General features: G+C 45.8%; 1 protein-coding gene across 4 annotated transcripts in view; it reads right to left on the reverse strand.

Moving 5' to 3' along the window:
• The window catches only part of FBXO31 (F-box protein 31), a 42,711-nt gene that overhangs the window by 10,078 nt on the left and 5,114 nt on the right, over positions 1-27,519 (reverse strand). Inside the window, exons 2-9 of one of the 4 annotated variants that reach the window (XM_077831501.1) lie at positions 24,023-24,094; positions 20,105-20,191; positions 13,336-13,412; positions 11,678-11,845; positions 10,410-10,484; positions 8,373-8,482; positions 2,705-2,858; positions 1,212-1,585 (exon numbers count right to left, since the gene is read on the reverse strand). In XM_077831501.1, the coding sequence (XP_077687627.1) occupies positions 1,212-1,585; positions 2,705-2,858; positions 8,373-8,482; positions 10,410-10,484; positions 11,678-11,845; positions 13,336-13,412; positions 20,105-20,191; positions 24,023-24,094 (1,117 nt within the window). The remainder of the gene's footprint in view (positions 1-1,211; positions 1,586-2,704; positions 2,859-8,372; positions 8,483-10,409; positions 10,485-11,677; positions 11,846-13,335; positions 13,413-20,104; positions 20,192-24,022; positions 24,095-27,519) is intronic. The other 3 variants (XM_077831502.1, XM_077831503.1, XM_077831504.1) reach the window with 3 other exon arrangements.

The raw sequence follows: 27,519 nt of genomic DNA on the forward strand, positions 1-27,519 counted from the left end.
ACCTGAGTAGATGTGCCATGCTGCACAAAGGGGGAGTTTTACCTGCTGACTTTGAAGCAATCAGTTCACACCCTGAAGCATAAAGGGCCATTGCCTCCATCTTCACAAGCATGAGAACAATGCTACAAACACTCACCTGCTCCTTTAAGTGCAGCTACAGTATCTGACTAAGCTAAGGATCGGTACATGGAAGCTAACCTAACCTCCCTGCAGCTATACACACGAGGATTTGACTTCAGTTTCAAGGATCAAACCAGACTAAACAAAGGCTGATAGGCTGGGGGCATGAGACCTGCGTAACCAGGCCACATCCTGGCTGTGGAGGAAAGGTGGGTAAAGTTCAGTGCAAAGCCCTTCGCATGCAGTGAGAAGGGCACATCTGAACAGCGCGTTGCTTCTTGCTTGGAATCCGGCCTTTGTGGATTCCTGGAATGACCCGCTGCAAGTTAGTTAGCACAGATGTTTGGCTGAGGATCATTTCTGTTTGGATCCAGACTCTTTCCCCCCACCCCTTCATCTAGCAAGGTGCCTCACTGAAGACAGCACCCCCACTATCTAAAAATAAATCATGCTGCAAGCTGCTCTGCATCCCCACAGATCCCATTCATTGAGGGTGCTGAGCACCTTGCAGGATTCGGCTCAAAGCGCACAAGCCCTGAAGCAGAGTCCAAGGGAAAGGGCAGCACATTCCCATGCTCTTGGGAGACAAGTGTGATGCACAGGTAGGAAGGACCCAGCTAGGGAGGATCCTGAGGAACAGGGAGAAAAGGGGCAAGTGGCTCATGGAGAAACAGAGCAATAAAGGTAAAATACAGGAAGGATTATGCCCTAGGGCACGATCGGGGCAGGATCTGCAGGGGAGGTGAGATAGAGACAACCCTCCTGTCCCCGCTTGCTATCTGCCAGGAGGTAAAAGGAGCAAAGGAGATTGCACTAGATGGAGCCATAGAGGCTGGAGTACTGATAAGAGATGGTAAGCTCAGACTGAGTGCTGGGGCAGGGGGCATCATGCTTTGGGTATCAATGCAGAAAGGCTCTGGGGGGTTTTCACCCCTATATTTTCCCCTGGGGTTCACGCTGGATGTCCTGTCTGGGCAGGGGAGGGGCGACGAGGGAGCAGTGCTAATAACTGGGCCTCTTTCTGAGCAGGTCTCAGTTGCTTGCGTGGGGGCAGGGTGTGTGGGAAAGGCCGATTAACCACATTCATTTACCACATCCGGCAGGTCCGGGGATAATCCTCGTTCCTCGATATGACTCCCACAGGCAGCACAAAGGGTTGCGAGGTTGGTGCCGACTCCTGGGCTGCTGCTGCCCCCGCAGCCTCCGTCCCCTCAGCCCCAGCGTCATCCCTCTGCACAGGCTGCTCCGCTTGCTGCGAGTCGCCCTGTCGGGAGCGGCCCTCCCCTTCGCCCTGCCCTTCCTCCTCCTCCTGCTGCTGCTGCTCCCGGCGCACCTGCTCCTGCACCTCCAGGACGATGCGGGAGAGCTCATTGAAGTTGCGCAGGTTCTCGATGTCAGGGAGCTGGATGGGGTGCGCCAGGTCGATCTCCACCGTCTGCTGGCCAGCTGGGATATTGGGATCTCCCTGCAGCAAGGAACAGAAACCACGCTTCAGGACACCACGGAACAGAGCTCATGCCAAAAGCTCAGACACTGGTACCCCTGCAGCTGGCCAGCAAGTTTCCTCCACCCTGGCAATGCCCAGTTCCACAACAGCGCCCCCTGCTTGTCAATTAAAAGGTCCAACCCAAATCCCAGCAGCACATGGCCCTGGACCTGCCTGCATCACCCCTGCACCTGGGATATGGCACCAAGGCCCAGCCTGTATGTGGAGACTTTATCAGAAGAGATGGGACAAACCAAGTGACGTGTCAGGGTGGGCCTGCAAGGTTGAAAGGGATGGCTGCTAGTGTCTGTGAGGGGCGGGGGAAATCTCAGTTATAGGTAATCTGCTCCGAGAAGCACATAACCAGATGTTCCCACAGAATGGACTGGAGGTGGGAGGAAGGCGTTCTGGATTCAAAAGCATTTCACAGGCCAGCAGAAGCTCTGCATAGTAGGATTTCGCTGCTGCGCAGGCAGAAGACAGGACAGATAGTAGCCCAGCATTCTGGAAAACCCTAGCATTGGACTATTTGCCTAGATGGCATTTCCCCAAAGGCAAAGAACAGCCAGGCTAACGAGTGTCTCCCCCCTCCCACCCCCAGGAAATTGTACGTTCTTCTACATAACAATGACTTTGTTCCCACCAATTCCCTAGGTAAGTTGGTTCTGCTGTGACAAAGTTATTATACCCTTCTCTAAGTTACTTATCTGACCCCAGTCACCATAGTATTGAGCGCTTTATTCTCACAGCATCCCGGTGCTATTATCCCCATTTTACAGATAGGAAACTGAGGCACAAGTCAGTGTAATACCCAGACCTCTAAACCCCAGCAAAGTCAACGGAAGCTAGGAGCCCAAATCTGGGCCTTAGTGACTTGTCCAAGGTCACACAGGGCCGAGCAGGTAATGGAACCCAGGTCTCCCAGATCCTAGGCTTGTTCCCTAACCATTGCATCATCCCATCCTACCCCAGACAATCACCTCTATCACACAGATCCCTGAAACAAGAGAAAGAAAGAAAGGCTGCAGTTTACTACCCTGATTTCAAGGCAGTTGGAACCCGTCAGGGAGCTCAGGAGAGAGAAAAAAAACCACTCACAGTTATTTTAGTCCCTTTGGCTTTCTTCCCATGAAAACTCAGCATGACAATCTCCAGGCCATGGCTCCCATAAGTTCCCTTGAAGAGACCCGGCTTTAAGAGGTCATCAGCGCTGCTAGGAGGCAGGTAGATGCGTCGGTATGTCAAGCAGTTGCTGCAGAACAGAAGCTGGTCAGGCCATTTACAAGAAAACAACGCGATATTGATTCTTCGCCAAGAACTTAGGCTACCCTCCACTCCCCTTGTCTGCCTTGGATCTTCTAAAGAGGTCTGTTAACAAAAGGGGCAAGATCTTCACTTTCTGGTATTTTAAAAAGCACTCAAGATTTTGTATAGCACACATCCACCTACCCCACCTCTCCCAACCCCCCTTCCCCACCTTCAAAGAGTCCGTTTGGCTAAGAGATCTGTCAATCTGCAAAGGCTGTACTTGTACCTAAGCTACAGCATGTCAACCCACCCCTATTTCTGGCAGCACCAGAGGAACCCAAGGTGAGTGGAGCCTATTTAAATATCTGTTGAAGCAATTAACTTCTGATAACTTTGAAAATGACATTTACTGCTAGTTGGTACGTTCCCAGAAGCTGGCACTGTGTAATTTGTGTTTAGCGCAGTATAAAGCATATTTCGTGCTAAAAAATATAATCAGCAGATGGCCTGCAGGGATCACTGATATTCACATCATTTTAGAATTCAGTAAGATACATTTATTCATGTCTGAACATTGGTGACATCAGAGCAGACCTTTTGGAAGCCTTCTCAAACCATTGCTAGCTTTGAACACTCAACAGCTGCTGCACATCCTCTCTATCTCCTCACTGGTTGTCCCCTACGACAACCCATAACCATTCCTTCCATGATCAGTTTTTCAGGGTTATTTTAATCTCCATGCCTGATGCAACCCAAGTACATAAGTTTGGGCCTGTTGATTTCGAAGAGAAGGGGCAGCTTCTCTCCAATAGTATTTCTATAACAGACATTTGTGTTTTCCATCCAGAAGATCTGCAAGAGTCTTCGCCAGCACCACATCTCAAAAGCTTCCATTTTCTTCTTGTCAGCAACATCAGTTTCCCATGATTCACAATCATAGGTCACTATTGAGAAAATTAAGCTTTTCAACCTTTGTATATTGAGACACCATGGTTTTTCCAAACTTTTGTAAGGGAGGCCATTGCTGACAAGCTGGTCCTCGTTGTCTTCTGATTTCGTTGGAACAGCCTTCTCGATTGAATATTTATGATCCCAGATAGTTTAATTCATCTAGTGGCTCTACAACTTGACTTAATCGTGCTGTCCACGTGCATTCCATTTTTGTTAATCACATCAAGGTGCATGCGTTTCATTTTCACCTCATTCAGGGATAGTGTATATTAAAAACAGACTCCAACATTCCTTGCATTCCCTCAGTGGTTGTAGCAAAGAGCACTGTCTCATCACCTATCTGAGGTTGGTTAAGAGGTGACTACCAATGGGAATCTCAGCTCCATCCACTTTGTCAAAACCTCCCAAGGCTTATCTCATAGCAGGTTGTGTACACATGGTGAAGAGGCTTGGGGACAGAAAACACATACTTGACTCTCACCCTGTCCAGTGTAAAACCAGTTGCTATCACCCGCTGCTGTTCGCACTCTGGTCTGCTGTTGACAGTAGAGACTTGCAATGAGTTCAACGAGATGCTTTGGAATCCCCACGTCTGTTGGAATCCTCCGAGAATAGTCAGGTCAGAGGGTATTGAACACTTTTGAGTCGTCAATGAAACACGATTAATGGGAGATTATACTTCCTGCACTTCTCAATGATGCAACAGATGTTCACAATTTGATCATGCATGCCTCATCCCTCTCTGAAATCATCCTGTTGTGAGGGAAGTTCTGCTTTTATCCTTTGCTTTGTGCAATCCTGGATTATCTAGAGCAAAACTTGGCTTGTGTGCGACAACAAGATGATACTATTCTTATTACACTTATGTAATCTTTTTTTTGGTAAGGGCAGAAAGATTGGATTCCTTTTGTCCAGCCAATTTCTAGTCATCCACACAGCACTGCAAATTTACCACAAGATCAATAACGCAGTCACCAATCACTTTAACAGTTTTGCTGGTACACTATCTACCCATGGTGCTTTTCCTTGGCTTCGCTTTCACAATAGCATGCACGATTTGCTCTCCCAGGATCGATGGCTCCACCTCCATACTCTGTATTACAGAGTGGCTCTAAGGAAGGACACAGATTGGCACAATATCATCTCCACTGACATTTGATAACATCACCTTCAGTGAGGGTTCCACCATCATGATCTCTTATTGTGTCTGCTGACAGGGAAAATTTTTGTAAGTCTAACCACTCTAAACATACCTTTTGTTTCCTCTTTTTGGCTCTCAACCTCTGTGCATTTTGCCCTTCTGCATTTGCTCGTCTCATCTAATCTGCTTTTGGAGATGTAGGCTCAGTTCTTTGTACTCGCACCTTCGTTTTTCAGTCTCTAAGCCATTCTTTTTCACTCTACATTGTTATTCTGCCAGCTCAAACATCATCTCTGTCAGCCACGCTGCGATCCAATGCTGACTTTTCAGAATATGTGCTTTGGCAGCTTTGAGCAGGAGTTTTCATTTTATTCCAAAGTGAGTTTGGGGTGTTCTCCTCTTTCTCCTGTACCATTGCCTCAAACCTGTTCTGGACAGAAGTCCCATAGTTTTTGTTGATTCTGGACAGATCCAAACGTAGTAGACCCGCCAAACATCTTATCTTTCAAGTTTTCATTTTATGTTTGAGGCTAACAGCTGACTGCCTGACCCACACGGTGTGCACTCAGGAAAGTCTTTATCCATTAGACCATGATGCTTCCCAGGGGTTTCCAGGGCTGTCAGGCACCTTGCTTCCACCTCCCCTTGTCTGTGCCTGCTGTGGGTCAGTTCCAACACCATCAGCCTCTGACAACACAAGCACTGCCCTCCAGGTCTCCGCAGGCACTATTCTCTCTTCACAGGTCAACGAGAGGCATACACCAACCCTCAAGTCCTCCAGGCATCTCGCTGCAGTGCCCCACCCTTGATGCACTGGACATTTACAGAATTCTCAGATCCTCTGTTCCCAAAAGAACCAGGACACCTCAGCTTACCAGATACACTACAGAACTCAGCTCTGCTTAGATTTGCACTTAGATTTGTTGGCAGCTAAAGCAAGTTTAACAAAGAACAGAGATTCAAGTGTACTGGAAAGAAAGGGTTACATATAAAACACAATCATAACTTGCATACTAGAGCCTAAACTTAACTCACAAGATGCCCTGCTGTCTAACTGTGACCTTAAGAGCCACTGGCAGAGGGCCCACTGTAGTGTAACTCATATCAGGCCTGACATACTCATTACACTCAACACGTTGAAGTTGCAGCATGTCTAAAAGGTGTCATGTAAGATACCACCCATACACTGGCGACCCACTGGTCACAGAAATCATTGTGTGATGTATGTATGGGTAGTGCATTAAGAGTAACATATGGGAGCTGGAAATATGTTCTTAAAATGCCTTTGGGAGGCAAAGGACAATGGAAGTTTCTTTCCATATCCAATAAACAAAGCCAACAAGCAGCAGTTTAGTAAGAACACCGGAGGACAAAGTCTGCACCCCAGGACAACTTCCTGGCTCTTGAGGCACAGACTATGGGTAATATAAAGGGAGCAATTAGACATCCGAGTTCTCTATCACTTGGGGAACAGCACCATTTTATTCTGTGAACAGTGGCTCCCCTGCCCTGGAGGGCTGGAGATGCTGGTAACTTGATGTAAGAAAACTGCTTAGGCCAAGACTGAACCTTGCTACGATTAAGCTTTAGTCACTAGAAAGCGTGCTTTATTTTGTTTCGTCTGTAACCATACCTCTCTTTCTCTTGCTTAGTATCACTTAGATCTCTGTCCTTTGTTGTTAAACTTACTCTTGTTTTATTACAAAACCCTCTCAGTGCTGTGTATTAAAGTGAAGTGTGAGTCTTCAGACTGACCTAACAGGCTGGTGTGCTCAGTCTCTTTGGAGGCAGCAAATCTAATAATTTCCACGTGTCCAGCGAGAGGGTCTGAACACTGCAGAGACACATCTCTGGGGGAACTCACATTGTTACCTGCAAGGCAAGCAGCATCTTGAAGAGTTTGCTGGCAAGGCAGACAGACGTGTGTGTCAAGGAGCTGATACAGCTTAGTGGCAGCAAAGCTCTCACTTGCTGAGGAAGAGGGGTAACAAGTGGTTCACAGCCCTGGATGTCCTGAGCAGGATGTCACACTAATTAAATCTATCTTACACAAATTCTTCTCCCAGAGTTTCTCCTGGCTGTGATCCTTTTAAATGAAACAAACCCACTGTCAACTTACCTCCTAGGTGAAAGATGCAGATTGAGTCTCTGTAGCTGCAGTTATAGTCCGAAAAATCCATTGTTTTCACTTGCAAACAGAATAAACCTGCTTGTGTTTTCCTATCTGTAATTTCCCCTGGAGACTTTGCAATCACTTGATTAGCATTTCGCTCAGAGTGTAAATATCCCCTGTAAATACTTCACAATGAAGTATACAATACTCAATTTACATGTAGACAGAAACTTCTGCCTGAAAGAGACTTGTTTACCACTTCTGGTGGCTGGCCCCAACTCACAGACTTTATAAAGATGATTTCCAGCATATGCGTACACACACCCCTTACATATTATCTGTACATACATTTCGCAATGACAATGATGACCAGTGTAACACAGGCTTTCAGTAGAGACCTTACACAACACTGTGGTGAACTAGTACGTAGATCCCAGACCCAGGGGATCTCTGGAAACTTTACGCACCCAGTGTCCTCTGGTAGTCAGCATCAAGAGCTCCCTGAGACAAACACTCAATCTCCTTTATTGCTGCATTGTTACCAAGTCAATTTGGTTCCTAGCCATACTGTCAGGTGACATCCACATGCATAACGTCTAGGGTGTTGGGTGAAGACGGTGTTTGTAAGGACCAACTGATTACAGCAGCAGAATTCAACTAAACCCCTTCCTCTCTCCTTTTATAAACCCAGACCACCGTTTCCCACTACTTCTTTATGAGAGCTTACAGCTCCAACTTTCACATTCAGGTCCTCAATCACAAAGGAGATCTCTTTGCTTGGCGTTTTAATGAGCGTCTTCCTAAGCCACTCACAGAATCCTGTGCTGGGGACTGCACCTTGCTGTGGTGGGAAGGCTTGTACAATTTTAAGATCACACAAAATCAAATGACCCAAAGCCATCTACTGGGCACACAGCTATTCCAAGTAACCGTATGGCCTATCACTGTGTCCCCCTGCTGCATCTTATCTTTCACTACGCTTACAGTAAGGAACTGTCTTACCATGTGTTTGTACAGTGCTCAGTGAAACAGGGCCCAATCCAAATTAAGGTCCTGGGGTACTATCATAATCCAGATGATGGACCAGATGAAGATTACATACATTCATTTTCTGTGCAGAAAATACCATCCTCTCCACAAACACAGCAGAGGCCCCTAAAACAGGAGCCTGTGGAAGGGAAAAGATCCATTCACATGTGTTGCAACAAGGTTATCAGTTAACCAGGAAGACCAATCCAACAATACAGCAGTGAACTGGGCCAAGTTCAGGTGCCCCTAACCCCGATGTTTAGGAAAGAGCTGGGTCTCCTTACTCGTATTGGCTGGTGTAGATGAACTTCATCAAGATGAGCTCTTGCATGTGCTCATGGAAGATATCCTCCAGAGTCCGGCCCCATTCTTCCCTCAGCCACGTCCGGAATTCCTGCAGCGCACACAGAGGAGAGACATGTAAAACCAATGAGCCACTCGCAGACAATTTATAATTGAGACGGTGCCTTAGCTGCACAGCATCACTCTTGGCCTTGCAACAAAATTCACGTAGATGGTCAGCGAGGAAAAAGCCCATTCGCCCAGCTGGTTATGGAAACAAAAATACCTACTACTTTATACAGTCCTTCTCATCCCCCACCCTCACGGCCCTTCATGAAAGGGGAGCAGGACCACTACCCCCATGTGAATGACAAAGAAACTGGAGCACAGAGTGGAAGTGACTTGTCAGACTGGGAATGGGACCCAAGTCCTTGTTGTCTCGGTCCTGACCCCATCCCCTGGATCATGCTACATGGTGTATTGATCATCAGAAAGGAGGAAGACTCAAAAACACTAGAAGATTGAGGAAAATAAAATTCCATTGACTTGTAGAATTTGTGCTCCTAAATCCCAGGCTCTGGGAAACCTGTCTCAACAGCAGCTCTGAGCAATCTCTGAAAAGCTACTACTTTAAGGTGAGTTACAATTTCATGACAACAGCATCCCTACTGAAGATATCAGCCTCTCAAGCGATCTTCTGAACCTGCATTCTTTACCTTCTAAATACAGAACCACCAGTTACTACGCTCTCTCTCACACTTAACCAACACACTGTTTCCAAAGGACTGTACGCACATTATTCATCTGCTATGGAACTGACCAAAAACTTACCTCTGCAATACATCAGTCCTCTACCAGTAAATCACTGGGGGGAAAGGTTGTTTTTTTAGCTTCACAGATGGAACAGTTTCAAGTATGAAAACTCAGAGTCAGATTTTAGCTAGATGGACTCCTAACTGAACTTCTCAGCAATGAGCATCCCTACACTGTGCAGCAGTTAACAGAGAAGCTCTCTCATGACACATCTGCTTTCTCCTCTTGACAGGCAGAGCTGCTGTATTTAATTATATTACTCCTGCACTGCTAACCAAGGTTTTAATCCCTCATCTCGGCAGACAGGCAGTAAAAGGAGCAGCTCTTACCATAATTACAAGAAAACAAGGCACGCAAGCATGACTGATATTTAATATCGTGCCTGTTTGTGACAGGCCTAACTTCACACAGGTCTCAGCACCCTGTGAGAGCTGTGAAGAACGTGAAGGCTGCTTGCATTATTCCAGACTGGGCCGCCGAACCGCAACCCAAAGGGTCTGACATGGCATAGGAAGAACAAGGACACTGTGGTCCAAATCTTGCCACATGCTGAGAAGCGAGCGGGGAGCTGAGGATTGCTCATTGTCTTGTAACCTTGGCACACAGACAGAAACAGTCCTTCTCGCACGCCGTTGTGTTTGGCTATTGCAGCACATATGGTGCGGCAAAGCAACCAATAGTGCTCCAGTATTACAGAGGTCTCCCAACAAGGTGGCTGTATAGTCTGAGTACTGAGCTGGTCCGCTGAACTGGAGTGTGAAGCCAAGCCTTACCCAGTAGCAGAAGAGGTTCCTTTGGATCGTGCAATACACAACACAAATATGCATGTGATGATTTTCAAAGGGCAGCCCAAGGGCCAAGTGCAGCCCGTACCTGACGGTCTCCTTGCAACAGCAGGAGGAGGATAAATTTGGTCTGCTACAAGTTTTACCAAGGGCAAATTCAAACCACAAGTTATTTCTATCCATTAGAAAAGCCCCAAGGACAGAAATTGCCACTGATCAACCAGCTTTGTTTTTTCCCCAATACCTGTAAAATTACACACAAGTGGGCGCCTTAGGAGTCGTATCCCAGCTCCCATCATGACCACCCAGATCACAAAGATTTGGGACCTGACAGTAACATCACACCCTGCTGAGCCTCACGAACACAGTTAATCCCAGTGTATTTAGATGGCTAGGCAAGTGACAGACTCTTTCTGGCCAGGCTGGAAGGGACGCTGTTACCTCTTGCCTTCCTCCTGACATCCGATGGTGATCTGTCTGGTTGCACTTCGTGGAGAACTCGTCCTTCTTTACGATCTGCAGTTATTGGGGAGGAGAGCTCAAGTTAGCAGCAGACGGATGTAGCAACGTAACAAAGGCTGCGTCAAACAGAATCCTAATGCGACAACTGGATGGCAAGATTTACGCAGTTTGCTAACCCCTCCAAGCTGCACTGATGAAACAGTGGGACTCCACAGGTGATGGCTAGAGATAATGGAGACAAAGGCTGAAGCACTCGATGCAGCAGCTCCATGCTCTGAGGAAAGGGAGCGAGTTGGCATCATTCCAAGGGAGATTCCCAATGTCAAGCTGCCTTCCACATTTAAGTCCCTTGTTTCAAGGAGCAGAATCTCCCTCGAATTTGTTCCTTAAACATCCCACCTACCCCATGGCTTATCCCAAGTACCCTCCCCAAGGCCCCTACATGGGATGACAGGTCACTTGGACACATCAGTGCATGGGACCATTTATATACACTCCTTCCCTTGACTCCCCCACCATACTTTATAACTGGTGCCCCCACGCTGGCTGATCCATCCTCTCCAATGCAGGGGCACCAACTGAAAGCAAGGCCTCAATGTGCTATCAGCCTAGAGATCAGAACTGATCAAGAGATGGCCTAAATCAGTGGCTCTCAACTTTTTCAGACTACTGTGCCCCTTTCAGGAGTCTGATTTGTCTTATGTACCCCCAAGTTTCACCTCACTTAAAAACTACACTTAAAAACTTGCTTACAAAATCAGCCATAAAAATGCAAAAAAAAGTGTCATAGCACAGTATTGCCGACTTTCTCATTTTTACGATATAATTATAAATCAATTGGAATGTAAATATTGTACTTACGTTTCAGTGTATAGTATGTAGAGCAGTATAAATAAGTCATTGTCTGAATGAAATTTTAGTTTGCACTGACTTGGCTAGTGTTTTTTAGGTAGCTTTTTGTAAAACTAGATAAGTTGAAGTATCCCCTGGGGTATGCGTACCCCTGGTTAAGAACCACTGGCCTAAACAATCCCTTGCAGTCACTAAAGGAAAGCCAATTGAGCAGATGCACAGAGAAAAGCCTTGCACGTGACCCATCACGGTAGTGACGTCACATTCTCAACCACTGGGTACTTTTGTTTACAGGCCCAGGGAATACAAACTCTTCCTCAGTGCCTGGTGCCCAGGTTAAGCAGCCAGACTCACCTGTGTGTGGGGAGGGGAGGGAGGCACAGGCTGGAGCTCACCTGGATATGGCCATTGTGTGGCCCCTTGTGGCCGTACATACACTCGACAGTCGCACTTTTCCTCTCCATTAAGTGAATCCGGAAAAGGGGCTTGAACCTCATTGGGTCATCCACATGAGGGTCATGAGGGGGCAAGTACATCCAGCCAATGATAAACAAGCCATCTACCTGCGAAGAGGTGGGAGAAGCAAATGGAGTCAATGCTCCCCTGTCCTTCATTCATTGGGCAGCAGCTGTTACCTCAGCCCCAGAACCTCTACAGTTAGGGAGCAAGGTGGTTCTCCCGCAGGACACTGAGGAGCTGTTCTCAACAATCAGATGCATTTCCAGTGCTAGACAGCTGCTTTCTGATGCCCAGATCCCAGCCCAAATAGACACAGTGCAGCCTCTGTGAGGGGGAAGAATCACCCTTTATAGGGCTTTGTTTCATGGGATAAGCATTCACGTCTATTACTGCAAGCAGCTTGGTGCCAGATACGCATTGGGCTTTGGAGAGAGAGATTATGCTGAGGCTAGTCAAGCATTAATTGGTTTGTGACGAGCTCATGCTGCCAGTGATTCTCTTACCGGGAGGACTTCTAGTCTCCATAATTATGTCTGGCTTTTGGATGATGAATTGTTGTGTGCTATTACTCACTGCCAGTAAGGAAAGCAATGATCCCCTTCACTTGCTAAGACGTGTAAAAGAGCCAGCCTTTCTTTCTGCAAACCTCATTGAATCCTCACCCCACAAAGGTAAAGTGGCTTTGAAGAGCAAATATTCTTTAATGGAGATTTCTCCTGAAGACCCAAGGAGAGATCAGCACTGCAGTCTCTCTTCACAACTAACAGTATTGAACAACTAAACCAGTGGAACTCATTGCCAGGGGATGTGATGGCTAAAACCATAACTGGGTTAAAAATACAACTAGGTCCATTGATGGCTATTAGCCAAGATGATCAGGAATGCAGTGCCATGCTTGGGGTGACTCTAAACATCGGAATGCCAGAAGCCATGAACGAGAGACAGGGTAGAGCACTCTGAAACTGCCCTTCCCATGTACACTCCCCGTGGAACTCTGGTACGGTCACACTGCTGCAGCCAGATGCTCTTGATATAACGCTCTGGAACACATATTTCTACAAGAGAGCCTTGTGCTCAAAGGTTAACAAACTCAATGGGTTTAGTACGTTAAACTGGCCAATCCATGATCCTTGGTGCAGAGGATATGAGAAGGCATCAGGCAAGCCTCTATCCTCAGCCTTTCAGAGTAATCCCAATAATCCTAAATCCAGAGAGGCAAATGACATTCAGCAGCTCTTCTGTTTCTCTAGACTTGGTCTCATTGTGGTCCTAACACAAAGCTCACTGAAGTCAGAGGAAACGTTTCCATTGAATTCAGTGGCTTTGGATCAGGCCCAGCCAGTATCATTATGTCTGATGTACTGCTCTTCAGGGACTAGTCACTCTGCAGGTAAAGGTATCACGTACTGTGGCAACGAGGCTATGAGGCAGCCAAGTGACCTGCATATGGAGCATCTTAACCCAACTCTTCCTAATGCAACGCAGTGAACGCCAACTTATGCCAAAGGCAGAAGCATAAAAGTTTTAAAGGAGCTTGTATGAAATTGTTGCCAGAAGCTGATGCAACAAACCTCTAGCACATCTCTGTACTCACCACCACGTTCAGCAGTCCCCCATATGGCCCAATGTCCGGCTGCCATAGTCCCAAGATGAGTCGGTATCGGTGCAGCACTAGGGAATAGGAGACAAAGCAAGACATTTCACAAAGAACACAGCAAGAGGGATTTGAGGGGAGAGGAGGAGGCTGCCATAAAACTGCACAGGTTGTCGACTGACACCCCCTCAAACAGGGTCCTTACTGGGGTTGGGAGAGAGAATCCCAGTTCTCCCAAACCCAGGGAGAGGGGCCAATTCTGAAGACTTTCAAAAAGCTGTCACATGAAGCCTACTGCAAACGCACACTATTCTCCTGCACAGCTTCACGCCCAGCTGGGAGCAGCGGTAAGAGCTAGCTTTTAAAGGATTTACAAAGGCAGCGATCCAAGGACCCAACTGGCGAATAACTTTCCATCAGAAAATCCTCTCATTGAGATCTGTCGATAGGCATCACATGCTCTGCTTGGAGCCTACAAGTGCAGGCTATCCACTTCCCTGACCACAAGTAAGATGCTCTCGACACCAGACAGCTCCGATTTCATATAGCTGTGAATGCGGGGGGGATCCAGAACATACAAGTAGGGGAGAGCAGGGAAAGCAAACAGCGTTTGCTTTAAGAGACCATCCCCTTCTTGTCCTACCAGACACACGCACCCCCATGCCTCCACTTAAGCCCCTGATCCTCGTCAGATTCAACCACTAAGGTGGCAACTGGCAGCACACACATCACATAGCTCCTGAGCGCAGCATCCGATGACCAGGTGTCATTACAGATTCGACACATACAGAAGACCTTGAAGAAATCTCAATAGGTTACTGCATTTCAACGTTTCCTCAAAGCTGCTCCCAAGCCTTGTGTACTGTACCATATCTTGTACTTTGGATCCCCATCTCGGAGCTAGTTAAGATTTAAATCCTATGGAAAAAGGGGGCAGAAGTAGGAAAGTTTTCCACAAACTGCAAACACAGGTGATTCTTTGAACACTGACACATACAGCCTGCTGCAGACAGGAGTCATAAGGAACTGAAGGTGTCCACTACATCTATGCCTGCCTTCCGTGGAGAATACAGAGGCTGTTCATCTCAGATTCTAAACATAAGCATCAGCTGACCCATAATATGAGAGTACATTTACATGAACAAAGGACATAGGACTGGAAGGGACCTCCTGGGTCACCACGTCGAGCCCTCTCCATCGCAAGTAACCATGTCATCATAGGAGTAGAGAGGTTATTGTACCTCTGTATTTGGCACTGGTATGGCCACAGCTGGAATCCTGCGTAAAGTTCTGGTGTTCACAATTGAAGGATGTTGATAAACTGGAGAGGGTTCAGAGAAGAGCCATAAGAATGATTAAGGGATTAGAAAACCTGCCTGATAGTGATAGACCCAAGGAGCTCAACCTATGTAGTTTAACAAAGAGAAGGTTAAGGGATGACTTGATCTGTAAGTATCTACATGGAAAACAAATATTTTATAATGTGCTCTTCAGCCGAGCAGAGAAAGGTCTAACACGATCCAACGGCTGGAAGTTGAAGCTAGACAAATTCAGACCGGAAATTTTTAATTTAACTAGGCCAGACTGAGCTGGAGTGAATCCTGTTACTGGAAGAGTTTAAGCCCAAAGTGGATGTGTTAAAAACTAATTGTAAAGCACTACACAGGAATATTTTCATTATTTAAATGCCACAGCAAAGAGGTGTATTTGGGATCAAGGACACTGCCGAGGGCTGTTTAAGTGCCAAACAGCCCCATGCTCGGGAAGAACTGGAAAAGCAACAGGAGAAATAAGAAATAGGAATGATTGGCCCAATTTCACTCAGCCCATGGAGTCAAACTCTAATAGCAAACTGCATGAAGGATACAAAGTGGATCAGATTTAAAATCGTCTAAGTGCAATTACTATGCACATACCATTTAATACACAAGAAACCCCACTCACTGATACCTGCCTCCTCCACCTGGTTTGTGTACACAGCTGATAAACGCCAGTGGCTTTTAAGATTAGAACTGAAAACCTGACGTTAAGCTGTTGAACGCAGACAGCGCTGAACTGGAGGAAGAAAAGCTCTTCCATTAGAACCATCTTCAGGGCTAATGCTCCAGATGAGAGTCTTGTCTTAATGCCAGACTTTTAAATATAAGAAAGTGCCTGTTCAAAAGAGGAGAGACTTGTACTGAACAAGGTTCATAGACTTGGTTTCTGGGTAATCAGCCAGCTCCAGATTAGTTCAAGGAAGGCCATGTTTGCTTAGGGAAAGTGGCTGACTCACAGCAACATCCAGATCAGTGAGTCTGACACAATCACCCTTGAACTTTGATTCAAATCTGTTCAGCCTTCCAATGGCAGGCAAATCTAACTGAGCAGTCAGAGGCTTAGATGCCCTCCTCTCGCCAGTAATGTGAACGGCTTTTTAACAGCTGTTCAGAGCCAGAAAACTCCCTGATCAGCTGAATGGGAATAGACTGTTGCCAGACAGACCCTGCAACCTGAGCAGCATTGAAAACTAACTGCAGTCTCCCCACCCCCTCCCTGGAACTTGCTAACAACCCCCTTTGGAGGCAGGCAAAGTGTCTCAGGTGGATAGCGGATGGTCTGCATCTTGGGGGGGGGATGGGGGGGCGGCTTTGTATTTTCTCCAGGAAAATGCTAACCTTTGGGCTTCTTACCCGTGATGGCTTCATTTCAGACTGTGAGCAGCGCTGCAGTGCCCAAGCCTCAGGCAGCCCAGCAGGTGAATTCCCTGCAGTCAAGACCTGGTTAGTTACAGCTCTGACACCCACAAATGGGGGAGATTAGGGATGACCCTGCCAGATCTCTCCTGATTCTGGATGGAAGCACCACACCTCTCTCCTTTCCAATGGGCTCCCCTCCTCTCTTTGTGCCTCCAAAGAGGTGGGGAAGATAGAGATGCTCCCTAAGAAGGGGTCCCTTTGGGATACAGGCCCCTTTCCCCATCAAGGGGATCTGTGTAGGGATTTCCTTCTGGTGGTCCTGAGCCAGGTTCAGCTTTTCTGGCTCCAGTGCATGCTGCCCCTGGTCAGGAGAGGTTACCTCTAGTAGGGTGATGGATGTGTCCAGTCTCAGCAGCTCATTCAAGCAGCCAACAAGGGGCGGACAATAAGCATCAACTGTGGCAATGTCTGCAACAGAGGGCTTGTCTACACAGGGGTGCTCTTGTGAAGTGAGCTGGAGTGTGAGTTTAAAGCAGGATAGCTATTCCCTCATATCGACAAACCCAAGGATGCATCTGCTGGAAACTGACCATGACCCACCGTTCACAGGGCCCTCAGGCAGCCATCAGATAGGAGGCCATTTGAAAAAGGGATTGTATCCAGTTGGGGAAGGGGCAGGAGGAGGCACAGTCCCCTAGCTTCCTTAGGAGGGAGTTTGCTTTGGCAAGCTCCAGTATCAATGTTATCCAGCTATGGTCAGATAGGAGAAATACAGAGAACACCACTGAGCCCATCCAATGCAATTCAACCAAGCGAGATCTACGCAGCTGGGACATGCCAGAGAGAACAGCACAGAGATGCTGTGATAGCCCTGGAGATATTCTTCAGAAGGGGATGGGGAACACTTCAGATGCCATGAACATTAACTAAATATTCTCTCATCACCAGCATCCGGCTTCTACCACCTGGTGACTTTAAACACAAATACTGAAGTTTTCAGTGAAATCTGCAATCTCCAGGGTGAGGGGAGGGGAACAAATGAAAGGAAGCTAAATCAATGACCCATCACAGCTGTGTCTGCAATTCTTTAAGGCTCATCCGCAGAGGAAACAGGCATCAGACGGTGGTCATTTGGGAGGGTGGGGGGGACAACCAAGAAGTTCACCATTGGGGAAACAGCCTGAAACACAACTTCAGAGCTGCTGAAAACGACACACTCGCTATATCAGTTATTCACTAAATCAGTAAAGCTATTCTGATTCCTGCTGGGCAGCTTGGCGTCCCCGTTTCACTTCCTTCCAGGTGGAGAACTGGGCTGGTGGGTGCATCAGAGGGTCCAACTCAGACATGATATCACCACAGGTTCCTGTTATGAAATGGTCACTGCTTTACCAGGCTACTTCACTCATCCTAGTTCATGCTGAAGTCATCAGTTCCAGGGCTGCTTCAAACCCTCTTTGGCTGGCTGAAATGCAATGGCCGCCTTTAAGACTTTAGTGCAGGTGAGTCCATAGCATCCACACCACGTTAGCACATGCCATGAAACCGCACTCCCAAGCACCAGTGAGTTAGTATCTCCATCCTGCATTACCCTCCTCTGCAAAATAACCATGCTATCATCCCCAGATCAACAGCAGAGGTGGCTTTATACATACCCCCAAGGACAAAGCAAAACTGGTTTCTCTCACTCAAGTTCATTCATTAGATCAAAGTCCCACCATGTTCCAGACCCAGAGCATTAGACTCTTGGGCCTTGCTATTCTTCCCTTGATACATTAATCGTGGTGAGAGTTATGTTCACTCATGGAGAAAGGACAGTTTGTTGGGCATAGATGCTCCATGGGAGAGTCCATCACAGGCTCTGAAATGCTATGGAAAACTGCTCTCTTTAGAGCTGTTTGCAGCGCAGAGCATGGAAAGGTATTCTGGCATACTGGGAAGTGTGCTAACAGAGCAGAGGACGGTACTGGGACTCTCATATTTTGCAACAATAAAGGCTGAATTTGTAGTTTTCCAGTAGCACAAGGATGGCACCTGATTTGGATAAAGTGACATAAATCACATCATTCAGATCAAGTCTGAGTATGGCAAGCAGGAGTCTACAGTCTCCGTAGATCTATTCAGGTTCTTATACTGCATCCCTCACCATGGTATCAGAACACTCTCTCCATTAAAAGCAAAGGTGGCCATAGACTGACTAGGCTTGGACAAAACACCCGGGGGGGGGGGGGGCGGAAGAGTGGTTAGTTTGGGGGTTTTGTTTGTCTTTTTTACAATTTTGACTGTTATCAATATTTTTAAGCTTCTTTTTATTTTTCATCTGTTTAAATTTTCACAGCCGTGCAAAATTTTGGGTTTTAAGCATTTTTCATTGAGTTAAATTTTCACAGTCACCAGAAATTATGGGAAGGGTCGGACAATCTTTATTTAATGACAACAGATGTTGAGATTCAAAAAGCTACACAAAGTTAACACACGAAACGTCAACATCACATGTCAAAAATATACAGAGAGTAAATATCCTTCAGTCAAACTAAAATTCTCAAGCAGCCTTTTCTCTTACTTTGCCTGGCTGTAAATTTCTTATCAGCATCATTGGAAATATTTTTCATTCGTTTGCGTGTGTATGGTAGATAGTTTACCAATAAAACACTAACTTTTCCAAGCCTAACTACAGCACAGAACTTGGGGTCACGTTTGGACTGCAGGCTGCACTCGAAGGCACCAAGGTAAAGGTGATCCCTAATGTATTGCCTGTGAGCGAACCATAGCTGATTACTCCAGGGTAACTCTTCATTTTCAGTACGCTACATGCACCCAAGGAAACTCGAGTTTAAAGGTCCCATAAGTAGCAGAATCATGGAGCTTTCTAGCATAAATTTTGATTCCTAAACAGATTCAGATTTTCAGGGTGTACATAAGCAGAGACCCCCAGTGCTCATTCACACACTGGCAGAGTTCACATTCTATCAAGGTTACATTTCAGGAGCTCTCCCTACAGAAGGAGGATAGGTCTATCAGTGGCTATTAGCCAAGATGATCTGGGATGCAAACCCATGCTCTGAGTCCCTAAACCTCTGACTGCCAAAAGCTGAGGATGGATCACTCAATAATTGCCCTGTTCCAGTCATTCCCTCTGAAGCATCTGGCACTGGGCACTGTCCAAAGACAGGACACTGAGCTAGACAGTATCATTGTCTGACCCAGTATGGCCGTTCTTATGAAACTTCCCTTTGTTAGGTTTAAATAAAAATCCTGAAGTCCAGAGTGTTTTTTAATTTTATTGGGGGGAGGGAGCAAGAAGGAATTCCCCTCTGTAAACGACATGCCTCCAGCAGTGATACCTGGGCTGCCAAGTCCAGTGATCTCCCACCTACATATCAGAGAGAGGGGGACTACAGTTCAGAGAAATCTATGGGAAAGTTTCAGAACTGACAACACTTAGACTCATCCAGAGGGATGAATAAAGGGGACATATCTGCTCACACCCAAGAAAAAGCTAACCGATAACACCCATGTCCCTAGTTTTGTCTATCTAGGGAAGTGGTTTCTCGGCTTGCGGACCAGTCAGCACACAGCAGTGGCCCATGTGACATCCTCAGGGCCAGAAAGGTAGTATTGGATGTGACCCACAATGGTAAATAGGTTGAGAAACGCTGATCTAGAGTCTGTTAGTGTCATTTCTGGGGCTGGATGGAATTGGCCTCAAGAGCAATGCAAGCAGTGCTCCTCCTTCCCCTAATGGCAAGCTGGAATGTGTTATCTCTACCATACACCCAAGCCCACTGCCCTGGAAAGCATCTGCTACCTATACCTAGTTAGTTTCCACCACAGAAAACCATGAATAGGATGCTCTCCTAACCCCCAGCACTTCACCAGAGGGGTGAATACTATTATCCCTATGTTACAACTACCTAAGGTGTCATCTTAGAGGGTCAGATGAAAGTACATGAGAACCAAATCACGGGAAAGCCTGGGTAACAGCTCTCCTTATTCTGCCCCCGAAGTAGTGGTTTGCAGTAACTTCACACGCCATGCAGCGCCTCGTGTGAATTCAGTGCAGAAAGCGTTTGCCAATGGGAGGTACGTACGGCAGGTGTAAACATCTCTGTACTCCATGTGTTCGTAGTCGGGAAGGATTTTCATAAAACGCCCCGACTTCACTCGTGGATTTATACCTGGACAGACACAGCAGGGTAAGTACCAGAGAAGTTGATTCCTCTCTGACCATCACATAATGTTAATCCGAACCAACCAGACAGGAAGGTCAAGTCCCTTGTTGATTTAAGGCACACTTCTTCAGCCCCCAGCCCAGATCAGCCACTCAGAAGAATTCGGCACATTTTATGATTCCCTCATAAGTTATCGATGTCACCAAACAAATTCTGAATGGAGTCTGCGCTTATCTTAGTCTACGCAGGACAAGAGCAACCAAAGATTTTTTCCTCTTTTCACTCTTCGATCCAGCTAATTGTTTTCGAAACACCATCTAGCATCTGTTTCATTATGCCCTCTAAGATCTTGGGTTTGGCTTTGTTCCCAATTGTCTTAGCGTAGCATGTAGAATAGAACAAACATTCATTGTTTGCACCTTCAAGCCTGAATTCTGCCAACAGTTCCAAATAAATTTTGCTGTAACTAAAGAGTTCTACATGACACTAGAGAACAAGGACACAGCACCAGGCAATTCTTTCAGGAAAGCTGAGCAAGAAAGCACCAGTAGGTTTGTAAACAGAGATTTTTGCTGAATCTAAACTGATGGCAAGCCAAGGATTTCATATCCCTGCAACCAGGGTAAGGTTCAGGAAAGGAAGAATGAGCTGACAAGTGTTCTGACTCTGCCGAAGTCTGAAGAAATGGCACAGGTCAGGATTCAGATTGCCAGATGTGTGGCAAGAGATTATTTACAAATGGAATAGAGTCTATAGCATGCTTTCTACCATGTAAAACACTATGTTCTAAAGTGCTAAATGCTCACCAAGGACCTATTCCAGTGGAAGGAGACTAAAGATGTTACCTATATTAAGAGGTGCTTTCGTAATGCCGAAAGACCCCAGTCATTGGCGGGATTGAACCGGGAACCTCTGGAGCTTAGTGCATGAGCTTCTACTGCATGAGCTAAAAGCCAACTGGCTGTTAGGTAAGGCTGTGGAGCAGACTCATTTTATCTCTCTCTTTAAGTGGTCTCAGTGCCACCAGATGGGACAGAACACCATACCCAGAAGGTGTGCGGGTTACACTTTGAAGTGTAAAGAATCAGTGGGAAAAGTTGCAAAAACAGGACCATATCAGGTATGTGATTCATAGATAGTTTGTAACTATACCACCACTCTGGCTACGAGAAAAGCCACACTGCACAGCAAAGAAGGGTCTGAAATGACTGAGGTTTCCTTACAGACTTTCGAGTTCCCCTGTGTGGCCTCCTAGGGAGGTAAGTGGTACCATTCCCATTTTACAGATAGGGAAACTGAAGCATGGGGAGGTGAAGTTACTTGGGTCAAGGCCACACTGCAACGGTCTCAGAGCCTGGATCAGAACTCAGGATTCCTGGCTCCCAACACAAGGTTAAATGCACAAGGCCACCACTGCCTCTGACAGTCAGATAAAGCACAAGGTCCATTTGAAAGGAGCCAGACATCCTGGGACCAGCAAAGCGCACTCAGGACTCTCACTCTGGTGATGTACAAAGACAAATGCTTTCATTTTTAACAAGCTGAGCCCTGCTTCTTGTAAAGGGCCATGGAACTGCAGACCAACCACTGGAGCCAATGGTTTGTCATTGCTGATTTCCTAAAGATTCTGGGTTGTTCCATCTCCTGCTAGACTAATTCAGCATCAGCCTTGGGGACCCATGAAATGCCTGGGTCCCTTGATTTTGGTGGCAAGGACAGATCAATTCACTACTGTGGGGCTTGTGTCATCCAGGCTGCTGCTGGGGTTGTCACAAGCACTCTCCCAGCTGGTAACTGCAGCTGAACCAGCTCCTGTGTTAAACAGCCAATGTAGCTTCTGACCCATTAGCATGAGAGGCAGCTTGATCTTGTTAAGTAGGGAACTCCTATATTCAAATGCCAGTTCAGGGTCAAGTCCCTAATCTGCCTCTTCCTTCCCCACCCCCGTAAAATGGGGATGAAACTCACCTACCTCCCAGGGGGCTTGTGCTGACCAAGGAGTTTGTGTCTGTAAAGCACTCACATGCAAGTGGCAACACTTATCATAACGCATGGGCTGCAGCTGCTTATTTGGAGTTGTGTCCTGGAAACAAGTTGTGATGCTGTATGGAATCTGGGGGACACTTGAGATATTATGAATATCAATATTGTAAAATTGTAATGAGTTATGCCAGGTAGGCCATGTAAGGTATCTGAAAAAATATTATAATTTGCCAGATATGATAATCTCATTTTTGTGTTTGTATTGAGTTATAGATATGTCTGTCTGTATTTCAAACGTGTGCTATGCTTTGGGTGACACCCACAGACAGTTTGGCATCAGCACTGCCAAGTCTGCTTGATGGCCCATTAAGGACCATCAGCTGTACAACTGATCCATTGAGAGAAGACGGATACACCTTATGACTCAGCAAGGCACACAGGGACATGCCTATGGACAGAACCCTAAGGCTTTCAAGCCATGTGCTGGGCAGCGTGTGTTTCAAACAAAGGAAGTGCAGGCCACATGGCAAAAGACTGTAAAAGGCAGCTGCTCTTCTCCATTTTGTCTTCAATCCTACTTCTTACTTCTGGAGGAACTTTGCTACGAACGGAAGCTCTGAACAAAGGACTGAATGACCCATCCAAGCTGTGGATGTATTCCAGAAGGACTTTCAAGCCAGCAAACTCACCAATACTGCTAGGAACCTGATATATGGACTTTGAAGTCTTTGTATGTATGTGACTGTTTTACCATTTAACATCTCTCTTTTTCTTTATAATAAACCTTTAGTTTTGGACACTAAAGGACTGGCTAGCAGCATGGTATATTGGGTAAGATCCAAACCTATACTGACCTGGTAACATGGCTGACCCTTTGGGGTCAAAAGAACTTTCTGTATATGTGAGCAGAGTTATTTTAAATAACTTCTCACTGAACTGGACCTAGGTGCTGATTGGGAGCCAGAATGCAATAAAGGGGGCTGTGAGATTCCTTTTTTGCTTCTTGATAACCAGTGTGGGGGATGAGAAGCACAGTTTGAGACTGGTTAGGGAGTTTAACTTCAGTGTTACCCACCAGTCTTGGGAATATCTGCTCTCCATTTTGCAGCCTGCCCTGACCTTGGCATTTCCATTGAGGGCTGCCCCAAGCACCACGGGTCACACACGTGTTGGCATTTCTGTACAGACCCAGCACAGTCGGGTCCCCCTTCTCCTGCACAAGGTGGTTTGGAATGCAGGGGGCGGGGTGACGAGAGTAAAGGAACAGATAACCTCCCCATTCCCCTCTGTGTCAAGTTGCAATAGGTGTTCCACAGAGAATCATTGCCCTGACCTTCCCCTAAGGAAGTTATACATAACAATGGAGTTATGGTGGACAGAAGTTGCTTACACTGGGGGAAGGGAGTCAAACATTGTTTCAGAGGACCATACAAAGATAAAGCCTGCTCTGATGAATACAGGTTACCCACGGGCCAGAAAGGGGCAAACCAAACAGCTGAAGATACTTTTACAATCCTACTGACAGATTAAAAACTGTCCTCAGATTTGGGTGAGCGGTTACCAGTTGCTAAACACACTAGCCACAAACTAATACCTATTTCCAGAAACCCTCAGACTCTGTAGTTTCTTCCAATCAAAGGGGTATGGAGAGGCAACAGCGATTCTTGTTATCTGTCTGGCATTAAAATGCTGTAGTAGTCAGACTCGTTACAGCTTTAGAAATGAAATCTCTGCCACGAAATACAGAGTCTGTGTTTCAAATGCCCAGGACAGAGATTCAGTGCAAATTTACTTTTAAAAATGTAACTAAACAAGAACAGGAGCATACAGACCTGCACTGACTTCATCACTTACGTTTGGCATAGACATCTCGACAGGACACTCCTGTGATCTCCAGTTTCCGTAAGTTCTCGCAGACACCATACTCTGCAGTGACAGACAGAAAGGAGTTAAGCGCTAATAAAATGAGTGATTGTGTGAAAAGGTTTGGGCTGTCCACAGAGCTCCAGGATACCTACAACTGCAGCAAGAATTTAGGCAGCTTTAAATTCAATCCAAAGTATTTTATTTAAAGTACAATCTTGCAAATTGCTGTATTTGTTAACAAATATTCTTGTTGCTGTTCTTCAGAAGCAGCAGAGGAAAGTTGGATGGCATTCCTTTCCAGACTAGATTCTCAGATTCCCTAGTACATTTTACAAGTGATGGCTACTTGCAATCTATTGTGGCAACTTCTTGCTGATAAATTACAGGCACTTACACCTAGAATCGGTGGCAGAATGAAGTGGGGAAAATGACCCATCCAAACTGGGAATCTTTGTCAGTAGAGTAAACCATCATTGCAACCAGGTGTTATTCACTCCCACTAATTTGTCCTACAAGCAAGACTGTTTATTAAGACTCACGGAAAATGGCCACATTTCAGAGTACTGAAAGATCTATAGCTAAGATTATTTTAAAAGAATAAGTCTGTTTCATAGCCCCAAATTGTTAAGAGAATGTAACGTGTCTGCATGTACAATTACACTTGCAAACAAATCAGACTGAAATTGGTCCATGCTTTGCAGATGCCTTTGACTGTTTTGTTTTCAATGCATTCTATTAGTGATGCAGGGATCTTAAAAGCCTTTTCAAAATTTTAAAAGCAACTTTAAAGCAGGAAATGAGAGACTTCAGTGCAGGTTCAGAAGGCAAGCATTAACCTTTAATTCTTAAAAATATAGCAGACAAGTACCAGCAAATAATTCAATGAAAGAAATCCTGTAACACCAAGAGAAGAGGGAAAAACGTATCAAACAGCAACAAAAATAGAGCTTAGTGCCAAAAGCAAATCAGTCCTCAGCAGGGAAAATCCACACACTGAAAACCTCAAATGCACCTCTGAAAAATCAGATATCAGCTTCCTTTAGCAGAAGATTAAAGCACCTGATAGCTCCCTGCATCTGCTAGATATCTGATATCAAGTTTGTCCTTAAAGAACCCCAGGGAAGCCATCTGATCTGAAACCCACCCTCACACAAGGGACAGTGTCGATCAAGCTTCCTTGAATTTATGATTAACTATTGCTGCCTGTTACTGGTATCTATTCCTAATAACTTGCTCTGTACTCCGATTTCAATATAGGCCAAATGAGAGAAAGCAGACATCCGCCCGGCTCAACTCAATCATGCTCTTACTATATATATGCTCTATGTACATATGTGTTTGGCTAGGGTATGCAATGTAGCTTGACAGAACACCCACAAGACACACTCGTGTTTTCTAAGGATGACTTGGGTTACTGTAGAAATGAATGTGAACAATGAGAAGTTATGAGAAGCTATGAGAAGCGAGTTGAATAAAGACAGGAAGGGGACAAGAGGGAAAAACACAGATTCCCCTCCGTAAAAACTTCTACTGATGTCAGTGGGAGCTTGCCACTGACATCAGCAAGAGCAGGACGAAGCCCTAGTTGTTTAGGATGTGAGATGGGGAGGAAGTACAATTAGCTAGTGAGTAAACAGCAAAGCTTCCAGGAGCGCACTTCCAGCCTAGCACAAAACAAGCTATTTAGTGCTGGGCTAGAGCCAACTGAATGTATGCAGCAATTTTGCAGATCTGTGAAATCAAAGCTATATTCAAAGCTGGAAATTTGGACCCAGCCCACAAACAAGCCCACGTCCCTCCCGCCACTCTATCAGACATTATAATGCTTTTAATGCTAGCCTGTGTCTTGTTTGGTAATAATATCAGGGAGAGGTGAAAAGCAATAGGCTTTTGCAGCTGATCTGTGATTCAGGAAATTACAGGCCTTCAGGAGAGGCGAGAAGCAACATTGACACAGCCTGTAGTTCGGGGAATAGTTGGTTCTTATACTAAAGAAGAATTTCACCTGCCTACAAAGCCAGCAAGGGGGCCACTAATGTCAGCTGCACACTTTCTGCAGCAAGTGATGCAGCTAGATTAAATTGGATACTGTCATCTGAAGTCACAGACTGCATTGGGAAAAAAACCACGCAGGGATGTCACAGGTCCAGCTGAGCGCCTCTTTTGGCCACTCACCAGATTGCTATGCGGGGATGCCACCACTGAATCCTGCGGGTGTTTTAAGCCCCTGGAGTCTGAACATAGTCTAGGTACTGCCACCGTTGTAAGGTCTCTAGATGCACTCTTAGGGTGCGGATCTTCTCTTTGGCACACCCCACAACAACTGTAATCACATGGCCCTCTGCCCAGCCCTCAGAACCAGTGCTGACCCCTCAGACTATCCCTACAGCTTAAACTCGCCCTTTCCATGAACCCAGTAATAACAATCAGAATTCCTAAATTCTACATAGGTTCCCCAAATCATCACAAGACAATTCTGCCCAAATGACATTTTTCTGTTTTGTTCTTTATTAGGTCAGGATATTTGTGTGATAACATTCTCTCTTCCTCATCAGGTCACCTGCTCCTGATGCCCCAAAATTCTCAAATGCTCCTCATCGTAGTATCTAAGAGGTGCCAATCCAGTCTGAATTCGTGAAATCACTGATTGTCATGCACAGAAATCACGACGTAAATTGGAAAAAATCATCCAATGGTTTCTAACAAGTGGCCTTGTTAAATAGCAGGAGACAGACTACCTAAAAGCAGAACTATCACTAGGTCTGGTGTATTTTACAAGTTTCACAGTCTGGGTTTAACTGGATCTTTCCCAAAAGAGTCAGCATCTTCTCAAACATTAGCAACTTCCTAAAAACAATTCCAGTGTGATTAATTTTCATTGCCATTTGACATTAGCCACACAAGTCCTGCAAGAATTTCATCTTGTTTGCTAGCAAGAATGTAATCTTAGCTGGTGAAATTCCTATAAGTCATAATCCTGCTCTCCTCAGTGATCTAAACTACAACCAAAAGCCCATACTGGCTTTGCTTAACTGTGGATGGATAGAACACTTAAGTTTTTTCTTCAAGGGCTGTCATGGTGATGAAAGGTATGAAATTACAGATTGTGAAGACCAAACTCCCCTACCACTCCCACATCCAAATCCCAACAATTATTAAATGCAAGAAAGCTTGCCAGTGCATGGACAACACTATTTATTCTTGATGCTAGAAAGGATAAAGGGGAGGTTAAACTAAGATAAGAGCTATGTAATGCTGCAATTCAGCTACAGAAAAAAAATACTGTTTTGCTTTCCCTGACAATCAAATGGGAGGTTTCCAGAAAATCCTGCTTCGCTGCAAGTAAGGCTCTTTTAAAGAGACATTCTCAATGCGCCAGTTCATCAAGGAAATTAAATATTGAAAATGTTCTAAAGCGTTAATATGGATGGAAATTCACAACCACAGTGAGTAACTGCTCATAATCCTGCTTCAAAAGGAAGGAT

This window comes from Eretmochelys imbricata, chromosome 12 (genome assembly GCF_965152235.1).
Source record: "Eretmochelys imbricata isolate rEreImb1 chromosome 12, rEreImb1.hap1, whole genome shotgun sequence".
In the NCBI taxonomy this organism is placed as follows: domain Eukaryota; kingdom Metazoa; phylum Chordata; order Testudines; family Cheloniidae; genus Eretmochelys; species Eretmochelys imbricata.